General features: G+C 38.0%; 1 protein-coding gene across 3 annotated transcripts; it reads right to left on the reverse strand.

The window, feature by feature from the left end:
* CRBN (cereblon) lies at positions 1-25296 on the reverse strand. 3 transcript variants are annotated; one of them, XM_052776732.1, is made up of 11 exons: positions 25162-25296; positions 21586-21698; positions 21218-21420; positions 20016-20165; positions 15799-15961; positions 12529-12591; positions 11712-11796; positions 9935-10050; positions 6801-6865; positions 5126-5257; positions 1-3560 (listed from the first exon to the last, which is right to left on the reverse strand). In XM_052776732.1, exons 1-11 carry the CDS (start codon positions 25226-25228, stop codon positions 3377-3379), a joined length of 1341 nt encoding a protein of 446 aa, XP_052632692.1. In that variant the 5' UTR covers positions 25229-25296; the 3' UTR covers positions 1-3376. The 3 variants fall into 3 exon arrangements, with proteins under 3 accessions (XP_052632692.1, XP_052632693.1, XP_052632694.1); XM_052776733.1 differs by having other exon boundaries at positions 21586-21695; positions 25162-25294; XM_052776734.1 differs by lacking the exon at positions 25162-25296 and adding an exon at positions 24270-24731.
* Positions 25297-25574: the final 278 nt, after the last annotated feature.

The following is a 25574-nucleotide window of genomic DNA, read 5'->3' on the forward strand; positions in this document are numbered from 1 at the left end:
TTTTCAAACAAATCGAGTTTTATTCTTTGCAAATGTTTGCAAGCAACAAGATTTTCCTGAAAAGTTGTCTCAAAAGGCAGACAGAGGAAGAGAACGTGCTACCCTTTCCGCAGCTTTTACAAAGCAATTAAACGAAGGTGAAAAAACGAGGAACAAAATGAATTGCAGCACATACAAAAATAGCATTATTAAAAAACAAACGGTATTTGAACATGTTTTAGACCCAGTGTGCAAATGTCCTACGTGATTCTACCTATTAATCAAAACTAAACTAAAATATATGAAAACTTGCAATATTACAGGCTCCGATTGTATGATGTCTTTACGCTATTGCAACGACAGCTTGAAAATGAGCAATTCTATGCTACACGTACTCCAATCCAAGACCTGCTGCTGCGCAGGGCAGTCCCTCTTCTGCCGCTACAAGATGCCTGCTCGCCCCTCCTCCCTCCGTCTGACCTGATGCAGACGTGGCTGCGCAGCCAGAACACCAACCCTGCGACTGCCCCATTCCTAGATCTCACATCAGAAGGACAGATTATGGTGGGAGAGAAGAGAAAAATGACCCCTTTTGGCAGCAGCCAGCAAGCCAATCCGATTAATTAATGCATGATGCTACATGCCAACCAATGAATGTAGTAAATATAGTAAATTATCGTAAAAGGTGATTTCCTTTGTACTTAGCTCTCAAAAGCTTATGAAGTCCATATTTGTCAGTAATCCACAATCCCAATCCAGCAGTTTTCTCTCCAAAAAGGAGAAAAGCAGCATAGAAAACATTAACCAACGTATAGAACCATCCACAACTCCCCATCCACCCTAAAAGTCACATGCGGTACATTTTGAGCATCCTTACACCTGTAGCACTGTAACAGCCAGCCTCACCATGGCAGGCTTCATCTTCTATGCGGCAACTTGGATCAGACTTGTTTTCAACCTGGAAAGCACCACGGACTTTGAAATGGTGAACATGACACAGAAGGTTAGGCAGATGGAACAGTATCATCAACAATAAAATTAAATTAGTGCTAAATTTACTCCCGACATCTCACTTTATATTAGCTTATATTTGACTATATATACACAATACCAAAAATATGCCTATTTTGTATTCAAACATTGCCAACATAATGCCATTTTTAGTTGAGGCAATCCAAAAGACTCAGCCAAAACCCCAAAGACCTTACGAAGTTCAGCAACAGCTGAGAAAATAATTTTGGAAACCTCACCCACCATACCCTCAGTGAATGCTTAAATCGGGTGGCAGCAAAGGTACTTTAAAGCACCCTCAAACTTCTTGCCACCCGCAAGCCCTACTGAGGGTAATGGGAACAACAGATACAAGTATCCTTGAGGGAAAAAATAAACCAAGTCTACAGCTAAGATGTGTGTGTGCCTGTGTGCACACACATGCATGTTGTGTGTGTCTGTGCATGTGCAGGGTGTGAGGGGAAAGCTAAGTATGATTTCAGTGGTTATCCAAGTACAGAGGTTTCACGGTCTCACTCCCACACTAGTGCTTATCATTTCAGCCTTTCGGAAGCTTATTTTAGAAACATAATCAAAATACAGAATGTTTTCTTGAAGAAAATGAGCCATCATTCACCCTCTATTTGTTCAGAATTATATTCAAAGTAGTATTGCTTTTCACAGTTCACTGGCACGTCAGAGCACCGCACACAGAATTAAATACGGTATTAAAGATGCCTAGGGAGAGAACAAAAGTTATCACAGAAGCACAGAGGTAGAAGGCTTCAAAGAACTAAACCTGAGTTACACAATCATTAGTTTCTACATACCTAGCATGATAAACTACCCTAACAGCCTTTCAGCATCTAGCATCTTTTCACATCTGGGTATTTTTTCAGCTGCACTGTAGCAGGTACCACACTACCATTTAAATCAGCTACTTAGAGAGGTCTGACTTGGCCTTTCACTGAACTAATCTGTCCATGCTACATATGCTTGGTGTAGGGGTGTGATTGAGAACCAGCAAGTAGCAGCTGATATCTTAAATCTTAAGTAGCTTTGTGTCATTGTATTTAACAATACAAGTTCTCAAAGATTTACTGTGAAGAAATAAAGAGTGAATGATAAAGCTTCAAAAGAAAAACAAGTGTGTATGTACACAAACATACTGAAAAAATCTTCAGTTTCCATCACCAAAGTGCATTCTGAGGGGAAAAAAAAAACCCCAATAAATCAGTGGCAAAAGCTGTCCCATTTTGGCACCTGATGTCTGCAGCATAGACAGCACTTCAGACAAAAAAAAAAAGCAGCACTGCCTTTTATGCTTTTTATTTCTGTTTTATTTAGAAACTTTTGCTTTTTGTAAGGTAAGGGTAATAATGTGAAATTTTACTTTATGATATGAAAGTGTAAAAGAAAAAAAATTAAAGAGATGTTGCCTCCCCCTTGTCAAATAAATACTACTGAAAAATCACCATAGTTATGTATTTTAGAGAGTACTTCACAGAACCCTGGACACGTATGCTGGTAAACTAATCTTCACAGAAATAATTATGAGAAGTAAATGCAAGCACATTCAACAGTAAATCACAATGTAGTTTATGTTCTGGGACTCACCTGTATATTTTGTATCAATAAAATTTAAGACTTTTTAAGTCAAATAGACTACATAGATCAGACAACTTGTAAGGACCGAATACTGCACATGGGCTCCTTTCAAAGGGCATCCTGTAATGCAATTGTTCTAGCTGCAGGCAGCACGAACTCTTACTTTTGCCAGTTACAGCACTGCCACTGATGGTACCAACTCAGTATCAGTCAGAAGAGGTACTTCGGTCTTGTACCCTCTTCGATGGTTATTCAGCAAATATCTGAGAAACAGCACAAGCATAAAATTTGAAGTACTCTACACAGTTAGAAACAGGGATTCTCAGCAAAACCACTTTTAAGTATATTATGGAAAATACTCCGCAGCAAGTAACTGGTATCTACCATTGTACATATATTGCGTAAATTATACTGTTCATTTTTAATTTTATTTTCCCCCGACCTTCTTTCACTGCAAGTTGATAGCAATAAACATTTTCTGAAATTATACAAGGAAGGAGAGAGTTCAGTCTCAAGCCTGTCCAGATGGACCAGATCATAGATTTCTTGGTGTCTTATGCCACCTCCTCTCCTCAGCTGTCATTTTAAAGATTCAACCTTCAGTTCTCAGTGTGTCTGAAACAATAGTAATGTGGATGCACACCAAACCCAAATGTAGTGAGCCTGCTTGCTTGGTTGTTTTTTGTGTGTTGGTGTGGGTTCTTGGGGTTTTTAAGTTTAAGTAAGCATCAGAAGCAGAACTGAGCGGATGCATCAGAGACAGACTACTGCCTGTTCGTCTCCAAAGGAGGTTACTAGATTACAGGCAGAGTAACGGTGATCTATCATGGCCTGAGTCATCCTCTGTTTCTGGAATCCGAGGCAGGAGAGCAGACCGTGTCAATCCCCAGAATTTTTGAGGTGACATATCCTTTTTGGTAGCTGTGAACTTCCATCCCATATGGTTCCCACAGATTCTGCACTGGGCTATAGTCCAGGCATACCTACCAAAAACAAAACAAAAGGTTGATGCTAATATGTAAAGAAAAGACGTTTTAAAATTACTGGAACACAGCTCACTCATCAGGTAAGAAGGTTAATACTAGTCTCAAGCTAGATTTTCAAAGAATCTTTGGAAATCAAGGTGCCCAGCTCCCATCTAAAAAAACTGCAGATCTTTAAATAAAAAATAAAAAATAAATCAGCCTTCAAATAGAGAAAGCAACTAAAGCATTTTATTAGCACAACATTTCAACAGTATTATGAAATGCTGTCCCTTAAAGAAAAGTCAAAAAATGGTTCTCAGAGAGTAATACTTAACAGAAATAAAAGTGATTTTTGCACTGCTCCTAGATTAACAGGGAACTGCACTTTCCAGAGCAACAGAGTTTTAAAAGGCAGAACATGAGTATTTCAAAACACTCATAGAAGAAAAGAGCTGAGAAAACACATAAGGATGAGAAAAATTAACTCCAGATATTACAAGCCACAGGTTTTCTTCAGGGAGTCCTAAAGAGTGCATGTCTTGTGACAGATACACCATGAACCCTCTAAGTCATTACTCACTGCTATGTGATAATCCAGAAAAATGCCCACCATGATCAACAAGAGAAAATGGAAGAGTAAATGTGTACATGCATTAGTCAAGAACCTTGGACTGGCTACAGATACAGCAACATATTATTTTACACTGCTTTGGAAGAGGACATGATTGCCAAAGGGACCAGAAGAATGATTTTTGACACTGGCACAGAAAGGGCCAAAGAGAAGAATGATTTGGTGAAAATATATTTAAAGAATATTTTTGTGAAACTGAAGTTCAAATATAGTTTGACATTTCAGGTATTTTTAACAGTTAAATAGTCAAGCTTTTGAATGAGCGCCTGAAGAATGCTTACCTAGCCACAAAAATTAAATTTAAGCTGCCAGAGAGGGGTGGCATTTTGATGCAAGACCTATCATTACTAGGCAAACTTTTACACCTTGACAGTTAATTCTGCTACTGTTTCAGAGAACCAGACTAATAAGTAATAATAATAAAAAAACCCAACAAAAAAAACCCAAAGGAAAAGAGGTTAATACAAATGTTAGTAATTTTTAAATTCATGCAACATTTATTCAGTTTTTAGATCTAAAAAAAGTATTTCAGTAGAATAACTGCATATATATATTCTGGTTTTCATTTGCACTTATTTACTTTATGATCAAAGAAAGCTGCATGGAAACAACAACTATGATTTTAGTTGTAGCTTATACAAAACTATACACAAAGAAACTCCCAAACAATCAGTATCCTGTTTATAGCTCTCAGATTCTAAACTATGTTTTGAAATCTTAAGACTTCCACATTTTTAAAAAATTAAAAGCAAAATTCTGAAAATATTCTATCTGAATTTTCCATTTTATTCTGTATATTAAAAAAAACCTAAAATTTACTTTCCTTTTCCGTGTGAGCAAAATGACGACACACATTTCAAAAATTATATATTTACTATTCCACCATCACAGGAATATATTTACAACCAAATTTCTGTCATTTACTAATAAAATTTCTTTTAGCTTTTATTACCCAGGAAACCAGCTGTGCTCTGTCGATGGTCGTCCACTGAGATTCAAGTTGCAGGCTTTATATACAGTAAGGGTTTCATGGATGTACCCATGAGGATTCACGTATGCTGCCATGGGTCCACACAAGGATAAACTACAACAGACAATTAATAATTTTGTCAGAGTTCAAGGAAGAAACAAAAAACAAAGGCTGTCAAATGTAAACAGAGGAAAAACTGCCAACCATGCTTAAAACTATTTTCCATAGCGAAAGAACCACTTCAGGCTGTAGGAAGAAAAAGTACCTTTAATTATATTATTAAACATAGAAAGAAAATAGATACTAATGTAAAATATCAGTAAAATTTTCTTGGAAGTGCAGAAATTTAAGTGTCCATTATTATAAATCTGACGCATTCCTCACTGACATAAATTATTCCTGTTACCTACTTATTAATAGGTACTTCAGAAAAGGTATTTAAAAAGATATTATCACGAGTAAGGATTAAAACATTCTTGTGTTCAAACAAACCTTGCCCAACTGTTTGATGAAGGGGACAAGTTACTTAGTTTCCATAGCATCCTGTCAGCTATCCTCTCTCTCATTTAAGGCAATTATTAATCTTTCCCTCAAAAACCTACAGCTCAGTATAAAAAAAAAAAAGTACATGACAGACTCAGAATTCATTTTACTTGCTGCTTTTGAATAGCAACTTCCAATAAAACCAAGTAACATCTATATTGCTACTTTTAAATCTAACTTTAAAAGTAAGCAAAAACGTTCACTCGTTACACTAACTTCTCATCATTCTTCTGTTAAAGTACATCACATCGACACAGTAGGGATCGTGGTTTCTGGAATCCATTATTTGATTAGAACATAAGAGATGGCTTTTAATTACCACATCAGCTTCTTATCACACCGATAAATGGAAACTGTGGGGAGTCCTGCTTTGTTAAACCAAGACATCTCTTAACCTTCACATTCTCATAGGTGATGGACAGATACTAGTTATTCAAGATTAAAATAGTGACAAGAGTGCCAGGAGCAGCAATTATTTGGAAAATGTATAGTCTTATCATCGTTGAACATGGAAGATACTGTATAGGTCAAAGATATAATGGGAACATACTGCCTAGTGCAGTTATTGGGATTAAGCCCTATATTCTTAAAATAAAAGGGGTATTACAATGCTTAATGACATAAATAGGCAATTTCCTTACACGACAACATCCTGGGAGCCTACCTATACCACCCAGTTCGTGCTTTTTAATCTGCTGTTGAAGCTTGTTAACACACAGAAGTTGGGATGAAGTGCTGAGAAATAAAATTTGGGATCTCATGAACTTTATTCAGAAGTAAGAGGACAAAAAATTCTATGTAACAAATTTATATTTCAAAACTCACTGCAGAGTGCATAATTCTTCAGTGGCAACATGCTGGACTAGGTAGCATAACATGGCCTTTCACATTAACTTACATATACATGGTGATGTTCAGATTTACTAACTTTTTTAATAAAAAGCTCAAGTAACCTGTTTTGTTTTATAGAGAAAATTCCCTATAAATATTTACTTAGATTTTATTGGAGCTGTGGAAAACACAGCGGTTATAAGACATAACCTAGCTTAATCTGTTTTGCTGTGCCAATGTTTCTGATCAAGAATCTCCCAAAGATTAAGAGCAATAAACTCACCTGAATATTTCATTCTTGGTAGTTATTTCTGTATCTTGGCATTGCTTACAACAGAGAGATGTACACTTGAAAAGAAAAACAAAGAGGGTAATTCCATTCATTTCCAGAGGCTTGTCAGCACAGTGGCAAATAATAAAAATCTCTCCCCTTCCCTCAAGAACAGACTTTGTACCAATTCTTTTGTTTATGTGGGCAACAGTCACTTATGTTTTCTCTATCAAAGGAGAAATTTTTTTTCTATGCATTTTACTTATTTATGGTAAACATTAATTGCTATCTAAAAGACAAAACAATTTTTATATACTTCCCACACACAAAAATAATCCACACACAGAAGAGGATCTGACCTGACTACACAAAGATAATAAATGAGTCAATCTTCTAAGGTCTCTAAAAGCTAATTTAGAAAAACCTTTGCTCTTCTAAAATACAACACAGAAAGGTAGATGAGTACAAATGCAATCATTAAGTCTTTCTAAAATTTGAGAGTACTGCAGATCAATGGTTTTAATTTCCTCACAAAAATATGTAAGACATTGATCTTTCTCTTAAAGATTATAAGAGATTAATCTATCTTCTACGATTTCTAGAAGGTAGAACGAAACAATTCATCACTGACATTGCCCACAAAATAAGCAGTCAAATCAGCGTAGTAGAACACTACCATTAATTTTCAGGAGGTGCATTACTTCTACCTCTTTTTAAGGGTAACGCATATGAAATCACCCCAGAGATGATCCACTATATTTTGGAACAAAATGCTGCACCTAGGATCTTCGCTTGGACAAGTCCGTGTAAGCGTATACCCTTTAAAAACCTGGAGTAAATCACAGCTTGTGCTGCTGAGTCTCCCTGAGCTCTGACTCCTGCACTCCACTCGTGTGATACTACACAGGCATACCTCAGTCTTTACTCTCCCCTTTTCTCTATTCAGATGCTCTGGGCTTGTTTCTGCATTTCAACTTCCTCCAGCTCCTTTCTTGCAGGTTCTGCCCCAAACTTTAAACACACTGTCTACTGATCTTGGAGACTGAGGGAAGAAAACTGCTCTACTATACAGATACTATTTATCATACACCACTTCACTTCCCTTCTTAAAGCTCACTTGGCCTTTCTCTCCTACCAGGGCCCTTTAACACCTACTATCGCTCACTCTTTTAAATCACCCTTACTCACAGATTATAATCTCTTGCTCATATATCCCTCTCGGAATCCAATTTAGACAGCTACTTAATTCCATCCCTCCATTTCCAAACCTATCTAATTACTACAATTAGCACTCTCAAGCAGAATTCACAGAAGTGAGTGATCCACTTTCCTTTAAAAATAAGCACAGAAGCAGTTAGCTGTCTTTAGTAACAGGAAAAGCTATTAAAAGTACAATGCAATTCACTGATACCAAAGACAAAAGAAAATGGATCAGGTCTTACAATCAGTTATATTACTGTAAATTACATTCTGAACAATGAAATGTGTTAAGTCTATCCTTCTCAAGTAAACCAAAATATATGCTATGCTGCCAGAGCACCCCTTCTCGTTAAAGAAGCCTGGCTGAAAAACAGTGGATTTGACCAAAATAAGTGTTGCTAAAAATTGCAAAGAACCATAATGCACTCCACCATTCTCACACTAACATAGAACAGTTAAACACATTTACAGAATAAAATGTCACATGTTGATGAAGAAAACACCTTTTTTGGTGTAGGCAAAAAATCAAATTTACTTGATATTTTATGAGGGTAACTTAAGTCGTCTTGTCCCTGAGATTTATAGAAAATATACAATGTTCTGAACATGAACAGTTCTTAGTAGTACCTGAATATCAGAATATTTTCAGAGTTTCTGACTCAGGAAAGACAAATTAAGTTTAATCTGGTTAGAGCCTCACGAAAAACCTGTCCATTTTTGTCTCAGAATTTGGAAGAGATGTTTTCTGTCTCCTTTTCTCTGTATATTCCCCTTTACATTTCTGGTGCATGAACTTTGAGAAAAGGAACAGTATTAGAATGATACTGTGGTTCTCTTTTCCCCAGAAAGAGGCAGTACTTTTTAGGCAAAGAGGCAAAATTCCCCTGCTCTATATCCAACAGACAAACACAACAGTGACTGGGGTTATGTTACGCTAATGTTTGAGACAGTACTTTGGTATCCCCAGCAAGCTTACAACCAGCACAAGGCCAGAGTCAATCAGGATGTACATAGCTATTCTTTGTGATGTGAATGTATTAACAAAATATTAATTTTTCTCTCCATTCAAGAATTGAACGGTAAATATTCCAGCTACCACTATCAAACACATAAATACGTTTACAGTTAAAACTTGTATTTATACCGATGGCTCTTTTTAGTGTTTTCTCTTTGGAAAGAGAATAGCAGTCTGAACTGCTGTTGGAGATGTTGTTGCAAATACTGTTGCTAAAGGATTCGACATGACATCGACCGATACTTAGTTGCATTATCAGTTATAATACATAATATTACTTATAGTATTATTAAGGCAGTATATATCATTATGAAGAAATATATTATGTAAAAATAAAACTTTACTGTCCTATGTTTAGAGCTTTACATGGCCATGGCAGTGGAAAGAAGGCAAGGAAATACAAGCTTTTGAACATCTTAAAAAGGTATCGCCTAAGAAGTCAATACATGCCTTTTGCAAAAATCCTTCCAGTCCACTAGTTAGATTTATACTCAATAGCTCAATACTAGGAAGATTTATCTTTTGTTACAAAATCCACAAGTTTTCATGGCACAATGCGACTTGACTGCCGTGTATTATACTGTCAATATGGGGTTATGACATTCATAAGATGGTTATGAGCAACACTGGACTTCTAGCACCATCTCTTGGCTAAAAAAGTGCTGTGAGGTGTTGAAATATGATTTCTAACAAAAGCAAATATTAGTATATGTTTCTTGCTTGCTGCTGAACATGAAGTCTAGTATTGAGAGAGAGCATCTTCTTTCTTGAGCAAACTTTTAAAGCGGAAGGAAGAAATAAAAGAACACCCAAATTCACTCTCCAGATTTATTATTTGGAAATTTCATAAAATTTTGTTATAGATTGTAACAGTCACTCCTGGGTTTTTTTGTAAGAACAATTTAATGACAAGTAAAGAAGAAATACTCACTTTGTTCATAATATCTAATTCACACCGGAGTCGCTGAACAGCACTACCTATTTTAAGCAATTGTATACGTAATGCATCATCAATTGGCAGGCAAGCAGCAACTCTGTAAGAAAAATCTAGAAATGAGAAAGTACGAGGCCTGTTAGAATTACAGAGAGAAATAAAGCCTACTACTTCTACTCAGTTACTGATAGAATGCTAAAACTTAGGTTTACAATAGACTTTTAGAGGTCATCTTGGTACATCCTTCTGCCCAAGGGCTGGATCACGTACACATAAAACCTCTTCCAAGATACTTGTCTAATCTACACTTAAAGATCACCAATGATGGAGACAGAAGAATGCTGGTAAGGTAATGTATTCTAAAACCAGAACAGACCCCTGGAGAACACTGATACAGACTTCCACTTCAACAGAGAATTACTGAGTTTTCCAACCACCGGTGGTTATCTTTATACTTGCACTTGCTCCTTTTTTGCAAAAAGAAAAGACATGCTTTTATAAGAGAAGGAAAAATTAAAGAAAAAACCCTCAAACATACACCTCCTTCATAAATTATAACCAAGTTATGCTACTCATTTAGTACTAAGAAAGTATTCTTTACTGTTATACTGTGAGAAGGAAGAAGACATACTCTGTACACACTCCCTTCTGGAGGGGTTTTTTTTTTCCACATTTGAATACAGACCAAAATTAGATCCAACAATATTCAGTCAAGATGACAGACTTCATTTTTTAAAAAATAAATAAATAAAAATTAATATGATAGTAAATTCTCAGGCAGCAACTTCAATCAGGTATTAGAAGGCAAAACCACAAAAGGTAGAATAATTTTATGACAGTCATTCTTTAATTTAGCTAACAAAAACCTTGCTAAGCTGGAAATCATCCCATTCCTCAGAGCCTGTAAAAATTCAAAAGCTGAAAATTAAAGTCAGCAAAATATCAGCATGCTGTGAATCATAAGAAAAGAAGTGCCAAAAAAATACTGGATTTTTTGTTTGTTTGTTTTCAGATTATTTCATATGCTCTCCATATACAGTCCTCTAAGCAGCACAGCAAAGCAGACGGGAAGTACTTTCAACCACTACTTTAGGCAAATCAGAAACGAAAGTTCCATGTACATCTAAACTATTGAGCCCAGACCTGCATTTGGTGCTTAACTGATTTTAATTGAAGGCTGCAGTTTGATTTTCCCCCTTGTTAGGCATTTGAGATTCTACACAGGAAAGAATGTTTGTCCCCTTAGAAAGGCTTCAACTGAAATTTCCATCTTACTAGATACTAGAGAGCTGCACAGAGAAGAGACTTGTTCACTGGGACATAACCCCAATGCCTGCTGAGGCATGAAATCTGATTCCCAACTTTCTTGTGATTAGGTTACTGGTGCTGTTTTCCTTCATGTCGGATAAGAGGTAATACAAAGTAAGAACAAAGAGATTATACATACTAACACTTAGACTTATGTAATAATAATTTTAAAACTCTAGTATGCTTTTGGCTCTTGTTTTCTTAGGAAACATTTAGATTGTATTCCTCCTGCCATGGAGCGCAATGGAGTTCTATTTCTTTTACTGAACATGTTTCTGCATAGTTGGAGGATGTTCATGTCTTTAAAAGCTTTATCACCCTTTTGTCAAAGTCAACCATCAAAATTTATTGGAAACTGGAAGTGAGGGATGGACTGCCAATAAAAGGCAATTATGTAAGTTTTGTTTTCTTAGGAAACTAAAAAAAAAAATTAAAAATTGAGTTCATAAGCTAAACAATATCATACCTATTGGGTTTGTTGGAAGAGATTCATCTTTAAGATTTTCATCCCATTCATGTAGCTGCCTCTTGACTCTTTCCATCAAGGTTTCCTTTTGTTAGAAGAAAAGCCTAATTTAAATACATAGGTATTTCTGTTTTCTTAGGAAAAAAAAAAAAAAGGAAGCAAAATGTAGAGTAAGCTATTTTCCCTAAGTGGACATTAGCTTTTAAGAGTTACAATAATTACAGACTCATTTTGTATCTACATATTTTAAACTAAGTGCAAAATAGGATGGGAAACAGGCCAAAATGAACCAATGGCCCATGGTGGTTATAACTCTCATTTGAGATAAGCAGACAACTGTTAAAATTCTAGAACTGTACTAATGAGATGAGGGCTAGCCTCCTCCCTACTTCTGCCTCTCTTACACCAATTACTTTATGTACTAATATACATATATACATATGTACATAAAGAAATATGTACTTTTTAAAGTGTAAACCAACTCCAACAGGAAAGACGGACCTAAGACTATCCAGCACCCTGGTGGTTAGGACACTCACTTGGAGCATGTGGGACAAAGAATTGAGTTTTTGCTGAGACAACACAGCAGGAATGTGAACCTCTTATCCACCCCAGACACATGCTCTAGCACAAGGGAACAACTGTACAGAGGGGGGAGCCCTTCCTGCTCTTTTAACAGTAAACTGAAAACTACACACTTCTTTAAAACGCAACTTATGAGCCAACAAAATTAAAGCTTTTACATTATCCAATAATTAGATATGAAAACATACAAAACTAATTGCAGATTATTTGGTAATATATAGGGTGAACTTACAGCATCATATAGAGAGTAGAGCCAGGGAGGCCAAGATGTCAAACTTGCACAGTGGAACTTCCTCTAAAACAAAACCCACAAGTATTTATTCTTTAACATCAGCAGATCTTAGGGACAGTTCTTGTTCAAACAAATAAAACAGAGGAGAGATACCTGGTTATTTAAAGATACAACAAATTATCACCATCAGGACCAGTACTTCAAAGTGAGTTGCATTCTCAAATGCATTGAGAGCTACGACTTCTGTACAAGACAGACAATATATGGATTTTCTCGGAAAACCTGTCTCAGCATTAGAAGTATTTCTAATGTTTACTAATAAGAAATTATGCCTTCCAAAAGAGCATCTATCTGAAATTTAGACAGTTCAAAAAATTTAAGTACTATTAGATAGTGCATCTGTTCCTTAGTCTCTACCAATTGTTGCTACTTCAGCAAACCACTATGTGAGGTGATTAAACTATTCATATCAATTTAGCCAAATGCATAAGTAAATAAAATCAAAGAAGATTAATGGGCCATATCAGGTATTTTAAGCTGACATATATAAATTCAAAGGATATATGATAATATTTTTAAAATGGAAAACTAATCTGTTAAAAACATAACTAAAAATACCAACACACAAGTTAGGAGTTCCAGAGGATGCTTTCTCACAGCAGAACAATTACTGATTAAGAAAACTTGGGCAGTCTTGATGTTTAATTGGATATTGCTATCCACTCTCATTCTAGTACCTATTTTTAATGGAAATCACATTTTCAGAAATGCTTACTGAACATCAATGCTTATGCCAGCCTACTGAAAAGCTGCTAAAAAGCTTTATTATAACTACCCAAAGACAGTGACAAAATATTGTACAATATCCATTTAATAAAATCCTATGAAGAAAAATTCAGACCCAAATGGAGCACTGAGTAAGAAACAAATGTGGAAGAGGAAAACAAAAACAACAGGAAAAAAACCCCCTGAAGGTCTCACAACTATTTTTTATTAATGGGTATGCTTTCAAAATAAAAATCTTACTAATAGGAGTGGCCCATGCTACTGTATCATACTTCATTGAACATGACTAACACGTTCACTTGAATTGTGTACGAAAGTATCTATACAACAATATAGAGCAGATTTGGAGGAAAAAAATACAAGTGGCCACCAATATCACCTCTAAAAAATCTTCAGCTTGTGTGTATGCTGCAGACAAGAAACCCTAGATTATAACCACATTCCTTAACTACAAGTTTCCAGCAGTGTAAGGTTATTTGCTTAGTTAACCAATTCTCCACAGTGACTTCAGAACACTTCAATTTATAGGTTCAGGTTAATAAAAATGCCAAAAGCAGTATCCTACATAACCACACTGCTTTCCAAAAAAGGATCTCAAATTGTACTGTAAATACTTACAAATTAAATTTTAATTTTCCCTTTGAGGGTAACTATCCTTATTTTACAAATGAGAAAAAAATCAGACAACAGAGACTAAAATCCACAGAAAATAAACGGTACTTTGAAGAAAGAACTCAGGAACACCAAAACTCAAGTTACTGTTTCAATTAGCAAGTATATTTTCTGTAACAGCTGACATAGGGTCAGCTCTTGTATGGAGCAGAAACCATTCTTAAAGTGCAACTTCCTTTTTCTGATGCTTCTCATTACGTTAGTAAACATACAGAGGTACAACCTGTCATACTGGAAATAGTCACAGTTCTACTGACATCAATAGAGTGACTGAGGTCAACAGGACAATGGTCCTACTCTGGATCTGCATCTCAGTCCACAAAACATGTTCTTCTTACAGCAGGTGCACTGAGTTTCAGCTATCATCTGACAGAATCAGTCTTGGAAAGGGATTTCCACACCCCCCCCAAAGCATAGTGTTTCTGGGTTTGTTAACTCATAGATGAACTTGTTCAAAAACTCAGAATCAATAGTTCTTTGTTATTAATGTTTTTTTCTTTGTTTTTTTTTGGGGGGGGGGGGGCGGAAATAAAATTGGTAAGACCATGGAACTGTTAATTCACCCACTTTGTGTGTAAAAGCACCATCTTCCACTAATAACTACTATACCAACATACGTAGAGTGCATGAAAAAAATTAAGAGCTTTCTATGACCCTTTCCTATCTTGTCACTTTTAGCAGCATAATAAAGTTTAAGAAAGTTTCTAAATTCAGTTTGCTTTAAAAAAAAAAAAAAAAAAGAAAGAAAAAATAAGGATTACATATTAACTATCCCAGATGGTAAATGTGTTGAACAAATACTAATAAATCAAAAGACAGACTTAGAAATACATGTGCAATTGGCCAGAATAAGTGGACTGTATAGAAATATTGTGATCTGACAAAGATAATGACTAAGCACAAAAGTCAGCAAGAACTTTAGATATGTGTTATACAAAAATTTACAAGATGAAAGTGCAACACAAAGCATGCTCAAAACTATAAAGTACAGCCTACTTGCTAGCCAACCATCATCTGGGTGGGAATATTTGACCGAGTTAAAAAAACTTGAGTCTTACCATTCTAACGCAGACCCACATTTTCTGTAAACAAGTAACTGCAGGTATAGATGTTAATCCTTTAACTGATGCAGGTTTCAAAGCAAAATTTGCAAATGGAATCGTGATTCCAAACAACTATGAGATCACAAGGCTTGTTTCATCACTGAAATATGAGTCTTCTCTAAACCACCCCTGCTCTTTAAAAACCTCTTCTACCCAAATCAAACAGTGACAGAAAAAGTTACAGAAGCCTCCTTACTTTTAAAACCAAACCATTATGACAAGTACAGTGCAAGAGCACTGGCACTGTCAACACCGATTGCCAGTATTTTTGTTGTCAAAACAATGTCAGTAAAAGTTCAGATGCTTCTTTGACCTGCCTACAAATTAAATCCTACAAATTTACTGTCTTTTCCACCAACTCTTCATCATCTACAAGCTTTACCAACCAGCACTCTCTGAGGTGTTTATGTAAAAAAATAATAATTGTATTATTACATGAGTATGTAATAATATTAATCTAATAACACTGTAATTAAAAGCAAAGAGAACTCGTAATACGAAACATGTATTTTCCCACTGTTGATGGCTGATAAACAACCACACAATACACAACAAAAGCAGGAGGTTGGCATCTAGCATCCCAGGTGTGCAACCTCCTCTAAAGATGGTATTTTATACCAATTTTCAAAATACCACCAAAAAAGAAAGAGAAGAAAAAAAAAAACCCCAAACCAAAAAACCAAAAACCAGACCACAACTAGCTTCTAACCTTTTGATATTTCTGCCACCATTGATGTATAGTTCGGTCCTGCCACACTGTAGGTTTTGAAGAAGGAAATACATGGCATCGGCTGAGAGACTGGAGCTGTACTGCTGCCATTGTTGAGGGCAGCACTCGCTCAGGAAGGATTTGTACTTTAGCCTGCTGGATTCTGATAAGATAAAAGAAATAAAAAAAAAAAAAAAAAAGATCAGATATAAACACATATACAAGAATTTTAAAAAAATTATTTTACTGCTTATAAAAACATAGGCTTGTGTAATAAATCAATCACTACACAGTACTATAGAATTTAAGCAGCAATCTATTTCATCACATTTTTAAAGTGGTACTACTGTAAATCAAATTACCTTAGGGAACATAGAGCGTATCTGTAGCAAACCAAACGTATACCACTCTAGAACACAGATTATCTCATGCCCTCGGCTAAATTATTAAAGCTACTGTGCTGACTGGACTTTGGTATACCTAAATTGAAGACAGAAGCAATCTCTGTTTTTCCTTTTCCTTTAATAAACAGAATTAGCTCTCTTCCAAATATTTTTTGCACTGGCATACAGAACTGTACAAAGATCACTGTTTTAACTTTTTCAGCAGAAGTTTCTTTGCTGGTTTTTTTTTCCTCGCCTCTCACAGTTAGCTGCCTTCTCCATGGGATACAATGGGCTGTCTTTGTATTTCAGAGCACTAGATATCTGCTGGGATTGTGGTGAACAGAATTAAAGACAGATTGGCAGTAGCAACACAGCAGAATATTCTACCATCTCAGCATTGTATTTTTAGATTTTTGTCTCCTCAAGTTAATTTTGGTATAAACTAATAGTCAGCTAGTACATATCAAACCCTCAGAAAGGAAGTTTAGCTGAAATGCAGTTTGGTATCTTCAAACCACGAAAGCTTATGTGCTTAGCTAGAGTTCAAAATCAGCAGAAACAGGTTATAGACTCTGACAATCTTTTAATATCCTAGCATCAGCCAGGTCACCTATTCTGCAAAGAGTTCAGCAACAGTTATGTGGCTACTAAGAATACTGTCTAGCAGGAAGGACTTTATATTTTAACAGTATTATGCAACAGAAATCCTGAAATATTGAGATGCACGTCATTACAAATTTCCAATTTTACTTACAGGGACAACGCTGAACTCGTTAACTTACTATAAGTTATAAAATGACGTTTTGCCATAAGCACTTAGGAATCAGAAACATCAAGAACTATGGAAATTTTCTTCTTGCTAAGAAGCTCAATATTTTTCCCTCTTTATCAAAAAGGATTTTAGACTGGTAATGTTTGTTGCTTTTGTTAGTTGCCTTGAATACATGAAAAATAGGAACATGACTTTAATGAAAATGTTTTATTTGTACAGATGAAACATTACATTCTTCTTCTGTCCAATTCCCTTCTTATGACCCTCTGATGTACAGACAGAAGTGGCAGCAAACTGTCACGCTACCAGGCTCATTCATAGAAAGAGTTAGCACATTGGCACAGGAGTCTGGAGAGCATCTCATAACCTGCAGAGAAGATAATTTCCTCAGGATGAACTGAAGAACTCAGGCTCACGTCTCCAAAGTGCACTGACAATACTAGGAGGTTCAAGTTCACTGATCACTCCCCAAACCCACAAAATGAACAGTATTTACAAGTAGAGTAACTCTATATAGTTTAAGTCATTCCAACAAATCTAAAGCTTGTCACGATGAGAAAAATCAATCTCACCTCCTTTATTTCATACATTTAAAAATTCATATTTATGAATGAAACTTGTGAATGTGCTGTGTAAAAGTGCTGGTCACTAGATACAAAATCATCATAATAAATGCTTTAACAACACAACAAAATCACTGTACATCTTAACTGCTTCTGGATTGTCGTGGTTTAACCCCAGCCAGCAACTAAACACCACGCAGCCGCTCACTCACTCCCCCCCACCCAGTGGGATGGGGGAGAAAATCGGGAAAAGAAGCAAAACCCGTGGGTTGAGATAAGAACGGTTTAATAGAACAGAAAAGAAGAAACTAATAATGATAATGATAACACTAATAAAATGACAACAGCAATAATGAAAGGATTGGAATGTACAAATGATGCGCAGTGCAATTGCTCACCACCCGCCGACCGACACCCAGCCAGTCCCCGAGCGGCGAATCCCTGCCCCCCACTTCCCCATTCCTATACTGGATGGGACGTCACATGGTATGGAATACCCCGTTGGCCAGTTTGGGTCAGGTGCCCTGGCTGTGTCCTGTGCCAACTTCTTGTGCCCCTCCAGCTTTCTCACTGGCTGGGCATGAGAAGCTGAAAAATCCTTGACATTAGTCTAAACACTACTGAGCAACAACTGAAAACATCAGTGTTATCAACATTCTTCGCTCTGAACTCAAAACATAGCACTGTACCAGCTACTAGGAAGACAGTTAACTCTATCCCAGCTGAAACCAGGACATGGATACCAAATTCTCTGCAACAATGCTGCTGTTACTGTAGTTGTCCAAGTACTGCCATCTTGTGTTCAAGCAATGTTTTTTCGAAGCTGTAAAATTTGGAGTATGTTATTTGTAACCAAATGTTAGATAATGAGAAATAGCAAGTAGCACACTTATTCTTAATTTCTTCAGCTGCAGGCCAAAAAAGCACACGAAAATGCTGAGCTCAGGCTGTTCCCAGGCCTCTTTCTAAAGCAATGCCACTATAGTGAACAATAGCAGAATACAGATGATTAGCTTCAGATTTACAGATTTGGAGTAAGATGTTATAGGCCTTGCAGGAAAGATTACAAAAACCTCTAGCCATTGTGCTAAGAATTATCACATGCTCACAGGATCAATGTCTGGAGCCTGTATCTCTGGACAGTGATGTTGATAGAGGCTCATGATGCAATGCATGGTGCAGAGCATGGTGTCAAGAAGAACCTGAACGTGACAGAAGACTCAGCATACTCTTAACTAAATATTAAGGGTCTTAGTCACTTTCATAAATGGACAAAGTTATTAATTGCATAATATGATAAAACTGGCTAGATGAGGAGCCTCTGAATATCACAGGTATCACATCGGAATATAGACAAGAACAGGACTAGAATATAAAAGAGAATACTCCTATCAAAGCTGATTTGAGCATGTTTGACAAGCACATGGAAAGAACTGCCAACCAGTAACAGAAGTAGCACATTTCTATCAGTGAAGTATCAGTGAATGGTCAGAAAGGAAGAGGTAAGACTTGCTGAAGGTAAGGAGGTTTAGACAATGTGACAATGGTTAAAATAAACAAGATTTAGTATTTGAGAAACCGAAAATGAAGGGCTGCTTCCAGTTAGCAAAAATCAAGAACCTATTTTCATATTGAAATATTTATGCACAAATCTCAGTGTGCTTTTATGTTTTACAAAGGAAAAAATGAACGAAAGAAGCGACTTGTTTCTCATGATTATTACCAGACTCTAGTCCTCCCCTTTCATGGGGAGCTTCTCATGAAAACCACCACCCCTCTGAGCAGTTACTGTCCTCTCCATATCCGAATCATGCAGCTGAATCCTTCTGCATGCTGTTGAGGCTCAGTAGTTAAAGATCACTCAAAGAACAAAAATAGACAAGCACATTGTTATTAGCTGTAGTGTCAGACCCTTGCCTGCAGCCTTTCAGAGGTGCAACTGCACATAGTTATGAAGTGGAACACGTCCAACACAGACCATCTCTAGAAAGGTGTCCTTTCAGAAAATGAAAGTTACAATTTTTCAAAGGAATGGAATCCAGTCACTATCAGGGAGGCTTTCCACAAGACAACAGAAGGCAGACGCTTGATATTGTAAACTCCCATTTCACATCTGGTTTGAAACAGTTGTGAGAGATTTTCAAATAAAGCCTTAGAACTTAGGTGTTGATTTGCTTGCATTATTTTTCCTGACTTAATTTTCAGAAACAAAGTAATTCTGACAAATGTTTTCTCACACACATCAAATCAAACTACAGATAGATATTCTTTAGAGAATTTTATAGCAAAGTTATTAACAACTAAAACATGAGTCTTAGAACAGGAAATGTCAGAAGTCCTTAATAACAAGAGAATCTACTGATTAAGCATTCAATTAATATCTATAGTAATTAGTCAATTGCGTGACTGAAAGGGCAGATGCACCTGCAGTAAAATGTACATGTTTTGGTGAAACATGATTTGCAGTATGTAGAACTAAATACATATTTTTCTTACCCGTCTGACTGGGTTCTTATTTCAAGCACCTTGAACCTCTGTCTTCCTATTGCTTTCACTTTGACCGTTTCAATTCCATATTCCTGCTCTTCTCTGTAGGCATATATTTCTGCTGTTGTTCCAAAATGTGCTTCCCTTTCACGAACGTTACTAAAAGTAACAGAATTAAAAAGGTTACCTACCCTCCAGACTGCACTGTTCATTCAGATTTCACAAGTTAGTCTACCTGCACTGACTGTACATGATCAGTCTTATCAAAAAAGTAAATTTGGTAAAATACCTTCATAGAATCATAGAATCATTTAGGTTGGAAAAGACCTTCAAGATCATCGAGTCCAACCATCAACCATGCCCACTAAACCACGTCCTGAAGTACCCCATCTACTCGCTTTTTGAATACCTCCAGGGATGGCGACTCAACCACTTCCCTGGGCAGCCTATTAAACTAATTGCAATCATTATTTTTCCACTTTAAAAGCAACTTCTAATGTTTTGGTTGGTTGGGGGTTTTTGCCAGTTGGCTTGGTTTTATTTTAGGGTCTTAGAGGTGAAATTCTGGGAACACAGGGATCGCCAATGTATCCGCATTTGAAATGCAGATACTGAAAGTACCAAAATTCTTCAGATTGACTTTATAAAAATAGCTGTTCCCACCTCCTACATATTTAAACCATAGTAAACTGGGGGGGAGAAGAGGGAGGAACATTCCCAACTTCTTTTGGCACAGATTAGCCTTTATCTTTTCCACTTTTCTATCACCTCCTGCCTCTCGCTCTACTGAGAAACATTTGTCTGTGCTTGTTAATTTACACACGAGACAAGCAAATACACCTTTACAAGAATACAGTTCTCAAAACAAGAATCTGATTTTTACATTTCAGATCAAGGCTTATTCTTTAAGCAAGATGGAGCAGTACATTCAAACAGTTACTGAAATCAAGAGGATGCTCAAACAAGGAAAGCAGATCAACACCTACTGTTTCTCTATACAAACATGTGATACTGTCAAGCAGCTACCCATTGTGACAGGAAAACCTTTTCATTACATATTAGAAGACAATTTTTGTCAAACAATTTCCAGCCACAACTTATGTTATTCACCACAGAACTGATGCAACCATCTGCTTTTGATTTAGTGTCTAAAGAAATTGTGCTAAAAATACATGCTGCATACCATCAGTAAACCCACTTGTGTATTTTACCTGTATGCAAGAACAGCAAACGTTCTGTCTTTCTGAATTAAATTCCGCACCATGCTAACCTCTTGAGGGCGAAAAAGCTGAAGAGGTAACGTCTGTCCAGGTATCAACATCACCATCACGTGGGGCAACACTGGAATCACCTGACAGCTGTCATCATCATGCACTGTTCTTCCATGAAACTCTTCCATATCAGAACCTAAATACTGAAAAAAATAAGTAAGGAAATGACAGCAGTATAAGAGGTTTTGTTGATTTACAAGGATAAAGTAAAACTAGGTCTTTGGCTTAAGGACGTTACAATAGAATTACACAGAAACAATCAAAACCTCTTCAAGACTTATTTAATGGACGATATATAAAGAACATACCACATGTGATGTTGGCAAACTGGTATCAAAATTAATGATGTTTGGCTTTTCAGCTTCTTTACTATCTTGATCTTCAACTTCCATTTCATTGTCCTCCTCTTCCTCGCTCTCTGCTAATAAATACATACAGAATATTGTGTAGAAATCAATCAGCAAAGACTAAGATACTGAGAAAAAACAGAGAATCACAGAAATGCATTCAACATTCCCAGGCTACAGCCTTTCACAGGGAAGCAACTTTTGTATTTGTAAACGTGTGGAAAATAATTTCCTTGCTGTTAGAGCAAAATCACCGCTCTATAGAAAGGGTCAAAAACTGGCAATTTATTTTTGAAAGGCTAAAGAACAACTATGTCTGTCAGTTCAGATTTTCACTACAGCCTTGCTTCCTTGTCTCAATTCTAAATGTCTTCTGTCTGTACACCAGGATGCCAGATAACTTAAATTTCTTGTACAATGCTGAATACCACGTTTGAAGTAGTACAAACCTGAACAATATAACTGCACACATAAAGCGAGTTAAAAGTAATCTGAAGTTCTATATTCGTGTAGACTCTAGTGGTATTTTAGACAATTTCACTGCTGTCAGTCTCTCCTGTGTGTATACCAAACACACACACAAACCCCAGCACATGCACAAACCCAGCAAAGGCAGCTACTAAGGGAGCAAATACTATGCTGCTGCAAAGGAGTTCAGGTACAAAATAGTATTTAAAAAATCACTACTTTCTTCCCAGTTCTCAGTTCCAGGTGTCAATCCCAAAATTACTTTCAGGCAAGAGGACAGCTAAATTATCAGTATGTTTTATTTTGGAAACATAAACAGTGCACTTATCTGTATAAAATCTCTATAGATATTTTACAATAAATTAAAAAAAACGATAGCGAAGATAATAAAAAATATACCTATCTCTAAAATGCTGGTTCTGTGCATTACCATACAATGTATGCCTGCAAATACTCACCCAAAACAAAAGCAATGTAATTTTCACACATTTCTAACTGTATTACTTGATCCTATTTCTTTTAACATAAACAGTATTTATACACCATGCTGTATCTAAAATAGATGTTATCATAAACTTTGCAAACCAATCTGCAGGATTCTTACACCAATAGCTGCTGAGTAATGGATAAGCCTAATGGTGCTGAAAAACATCATTTAGAGCTCAAAAGCTATTACATTACAAGATAGGCAGAAAAATATCTTTACAATAGCCTATCTAGTTGCCTGCCTTTGCAATTAGTATCTTCTTAAGAAATAATCCAGAGCTGAAAATTTAAGAGGTGGAGTGATTATCTTATCTGAAAGGTACTGTAGGCAAATCTTACAAAAGAAAGATGCTGCAGAAGAAAGGAGTCTTCCTTCAGAAATGGGAGCACCACCGCCCTCTTTCACTGAGATCTTACTATTTCTGAGAGTGGGTGCACAAAAGAACAATGAAGAAGACATTATAAGCTGGTTTTGGAGAACCTTTTTTTTCCCTCTTCAGCCTTCAGACACATTTGTTAAAAGTATTCTTTACAAAATGTTTAGTCAATGGCCGCCTTTCTGCTTCACCTCATTTTAATTTTTTTTTTTTTTTAAATACTGCATAGTTTACAGAATTATGCCTGTAGGAGGCACGGCACGACACGCTAATATTATGGATCCATCATATATTGTATTTCTCAACAAGAAATGATCCAGCACGACAAGAAAGGAGGTTACAGACTCTCTTTGGTGTTTTACCTAATTACAGAACTTAAAGCAATAAGACATCATCTTCCTAATTACTGTAAGAAATATTCCATTTCTATTCTATGGCAATTTCTCTTCCATTATATTATGTTAGGAACCCTACCTATACGTGACTGCAAAATGTTTAAGATGTACAAAACAGCCAGCATTTTGCTTAGCTTGGTGGAGGGAAAGAGTAGGGAGGTTTTGTTTGGTTCTGGGACAGCAGTGTAGGGTGGGGGAGGGAAGCTGACTTCATCAGAAATTATATTCTGGTTTGCAGGTACTCTCATCAAGTTGCATTAATCATTACCAGTTTTAATAGCCTTTTAGAAAGAGGCCATTTCACTTGTTTTTCTGAACACAAAAGGAATTAACAGCAGTTGATTAGAAAGAACTGTGCCCTGCAAACTTTTGCTCGTTCTTGCCAAAAACACAGGCTAGCTGCTGTGTGGTGGCAGAAAGGAACGATGACTCATTTTACTGCAGCAGCACCATGTGAATGTTGAAAAAACACCACCGTCTTCACTCTCTTCCTCCAACACACTACAGGAACAGAAGACAGAAGGCAAAAGAAACTGCATCTTTTACACCCTTAACTATACTTTTTGTTGTTGATTTTTTTATTTCAAGATTAGCGAGACCTCCAGTACACAGAAATTAGGGAAAGGCAAGTGCCAAACGCACCCTGCATGACAAGGCTCACGGTTCCTTCATGCCAGGTTAGGCATTCCCAGATGCTCAAGCTGGCACACTAACTCTACCAAATCTACTCTCAACACCTTTGGGCAGAAATGAGGAAATACGAACCTCATTTGAAAAAATAGGAACAGTGTAGGAAATATCAAGGCTATTTTCCTAAAACATTCAGGAAATACTTTGATATTATTTTAAATACACAGGCATAAAATGCTCATAGAGTTTCCTGCTACAGGAAATTACACTGGTTACTGGCAGGACTTACTGCTACGTTCTCCTCTGCATGCTTATTCTGAAATAATGTTTTTTTCCAGTTTAGCACGAGCTGCTTCCAAAACCATTATGCTCTCCTGTCGGTTTGGATGCACTATATGCTAAATCAGAAGAACGCACGTTATTATGCAATAGGCATCTCCACGAGGAATCACGCTGGTGTATGTGGATGGGCAAACCACGCTGTCCTACAAACTCCAGCACCAATACTGCAGAAGTCTGGGCAGCGTGTGGAACCCAACCCTGCCCTCACGTCCTGTGCACAGCACCTCTTGCTTCCCTATTAACGGCACTGGAGAGCCTTTACATCGAAGGGAAGACTCTCTCAAACAACAAATGTTCTCCGCAGGCTTTGTCTGGTTTTAGAGAGGTCCAAATTTACAGAGAAGAGTGTCTGCCTCTGCCCCCTTCGGTGGAAACTTCACGTTTCACCCCATCAGCCGCCCAACGCCTGAACGCCCACGGACTGAGCCTCTCTTCTCCCACCACGCAACTCCGGACTCGGTCAATCCGGGCCGTCAATCACCAACGTGCCAACACCAGCGTTAGTGGCCGCAGGACGGCTGCGGCTCCATGAGCCCAGATCTGCCCCTACACCGCCGACCACCCCCGAAAGGCCACCCCGGCACCGCCGCCCGGGCTCCCCAGCGCTCCCCTTCCTCCCAACACAGCCCCGCAACCTCCTTGGCCCCACGCCGCCTTCCCTCACCCTCTCCCCGGGCCCGCGGCAGGGAGGCCCCGCTCCCCACATCGCCTCCCGCCCCTTCCCCGCCCGCGGAGCCCCGGCCCGGCGCCTCACGCCCGCCCCGGCCCAGCGCTCCCTCCCCGGCTCGGCCCGGAGCCCCGCCGCCTCCCCCGCGCCCCCAACCGGCCGCAGCCATTACCGGGCACCAGCTGTAGGTGGTTCCCCATGTTATTATGGGGATCGCCACCTCCTTCCTCGGCGGCCATCGCTGTTTACCCGGAGAGGAGCCTGGGAAGCCGCCGGCGCGGAGGCGGGGGAGGAGGCGGTGGCGGGAGGAGGAGGAGCAGCCGCGGCCTCTAGCGGCGCCTCTCGGGGAGCCTGGGGGCTTACAACCGTCCCGCCCCGGCTCCCCAGGCGTTTATTTTATACCGCAGGCTCGGCTTCGCGGAGCGCCGGCGGGAGCGGGGCTGTCCCTCAGCGCCGCGCTGAGGGGAGGGCGGCCGCTGCGGGCGGCGGTGCCGTGTCCCCCGGGGAGGGACAGGTCTTCCCGGCTCCGCCGGGAGGTCCCCGGGGCTCGGAGGGGGGGGACGGGACAGCGGGGACGAGGCCGTG

Source organism: Harpia harpyja, chromosome Z, assembly GCF_026419915.1.
Source record: "Harpia harpyja isolate bHarHar1 chromosome Z, bHarHar1 primary haplotype, whole genome shotgun sequence".
In the NCBI taxonomy this organism is placed as follows: Eukaryota; Metazoa; Chordata; class Aves; order Accipitriformes; family Accipitridae; genus Harpia; species Harpia harpyja.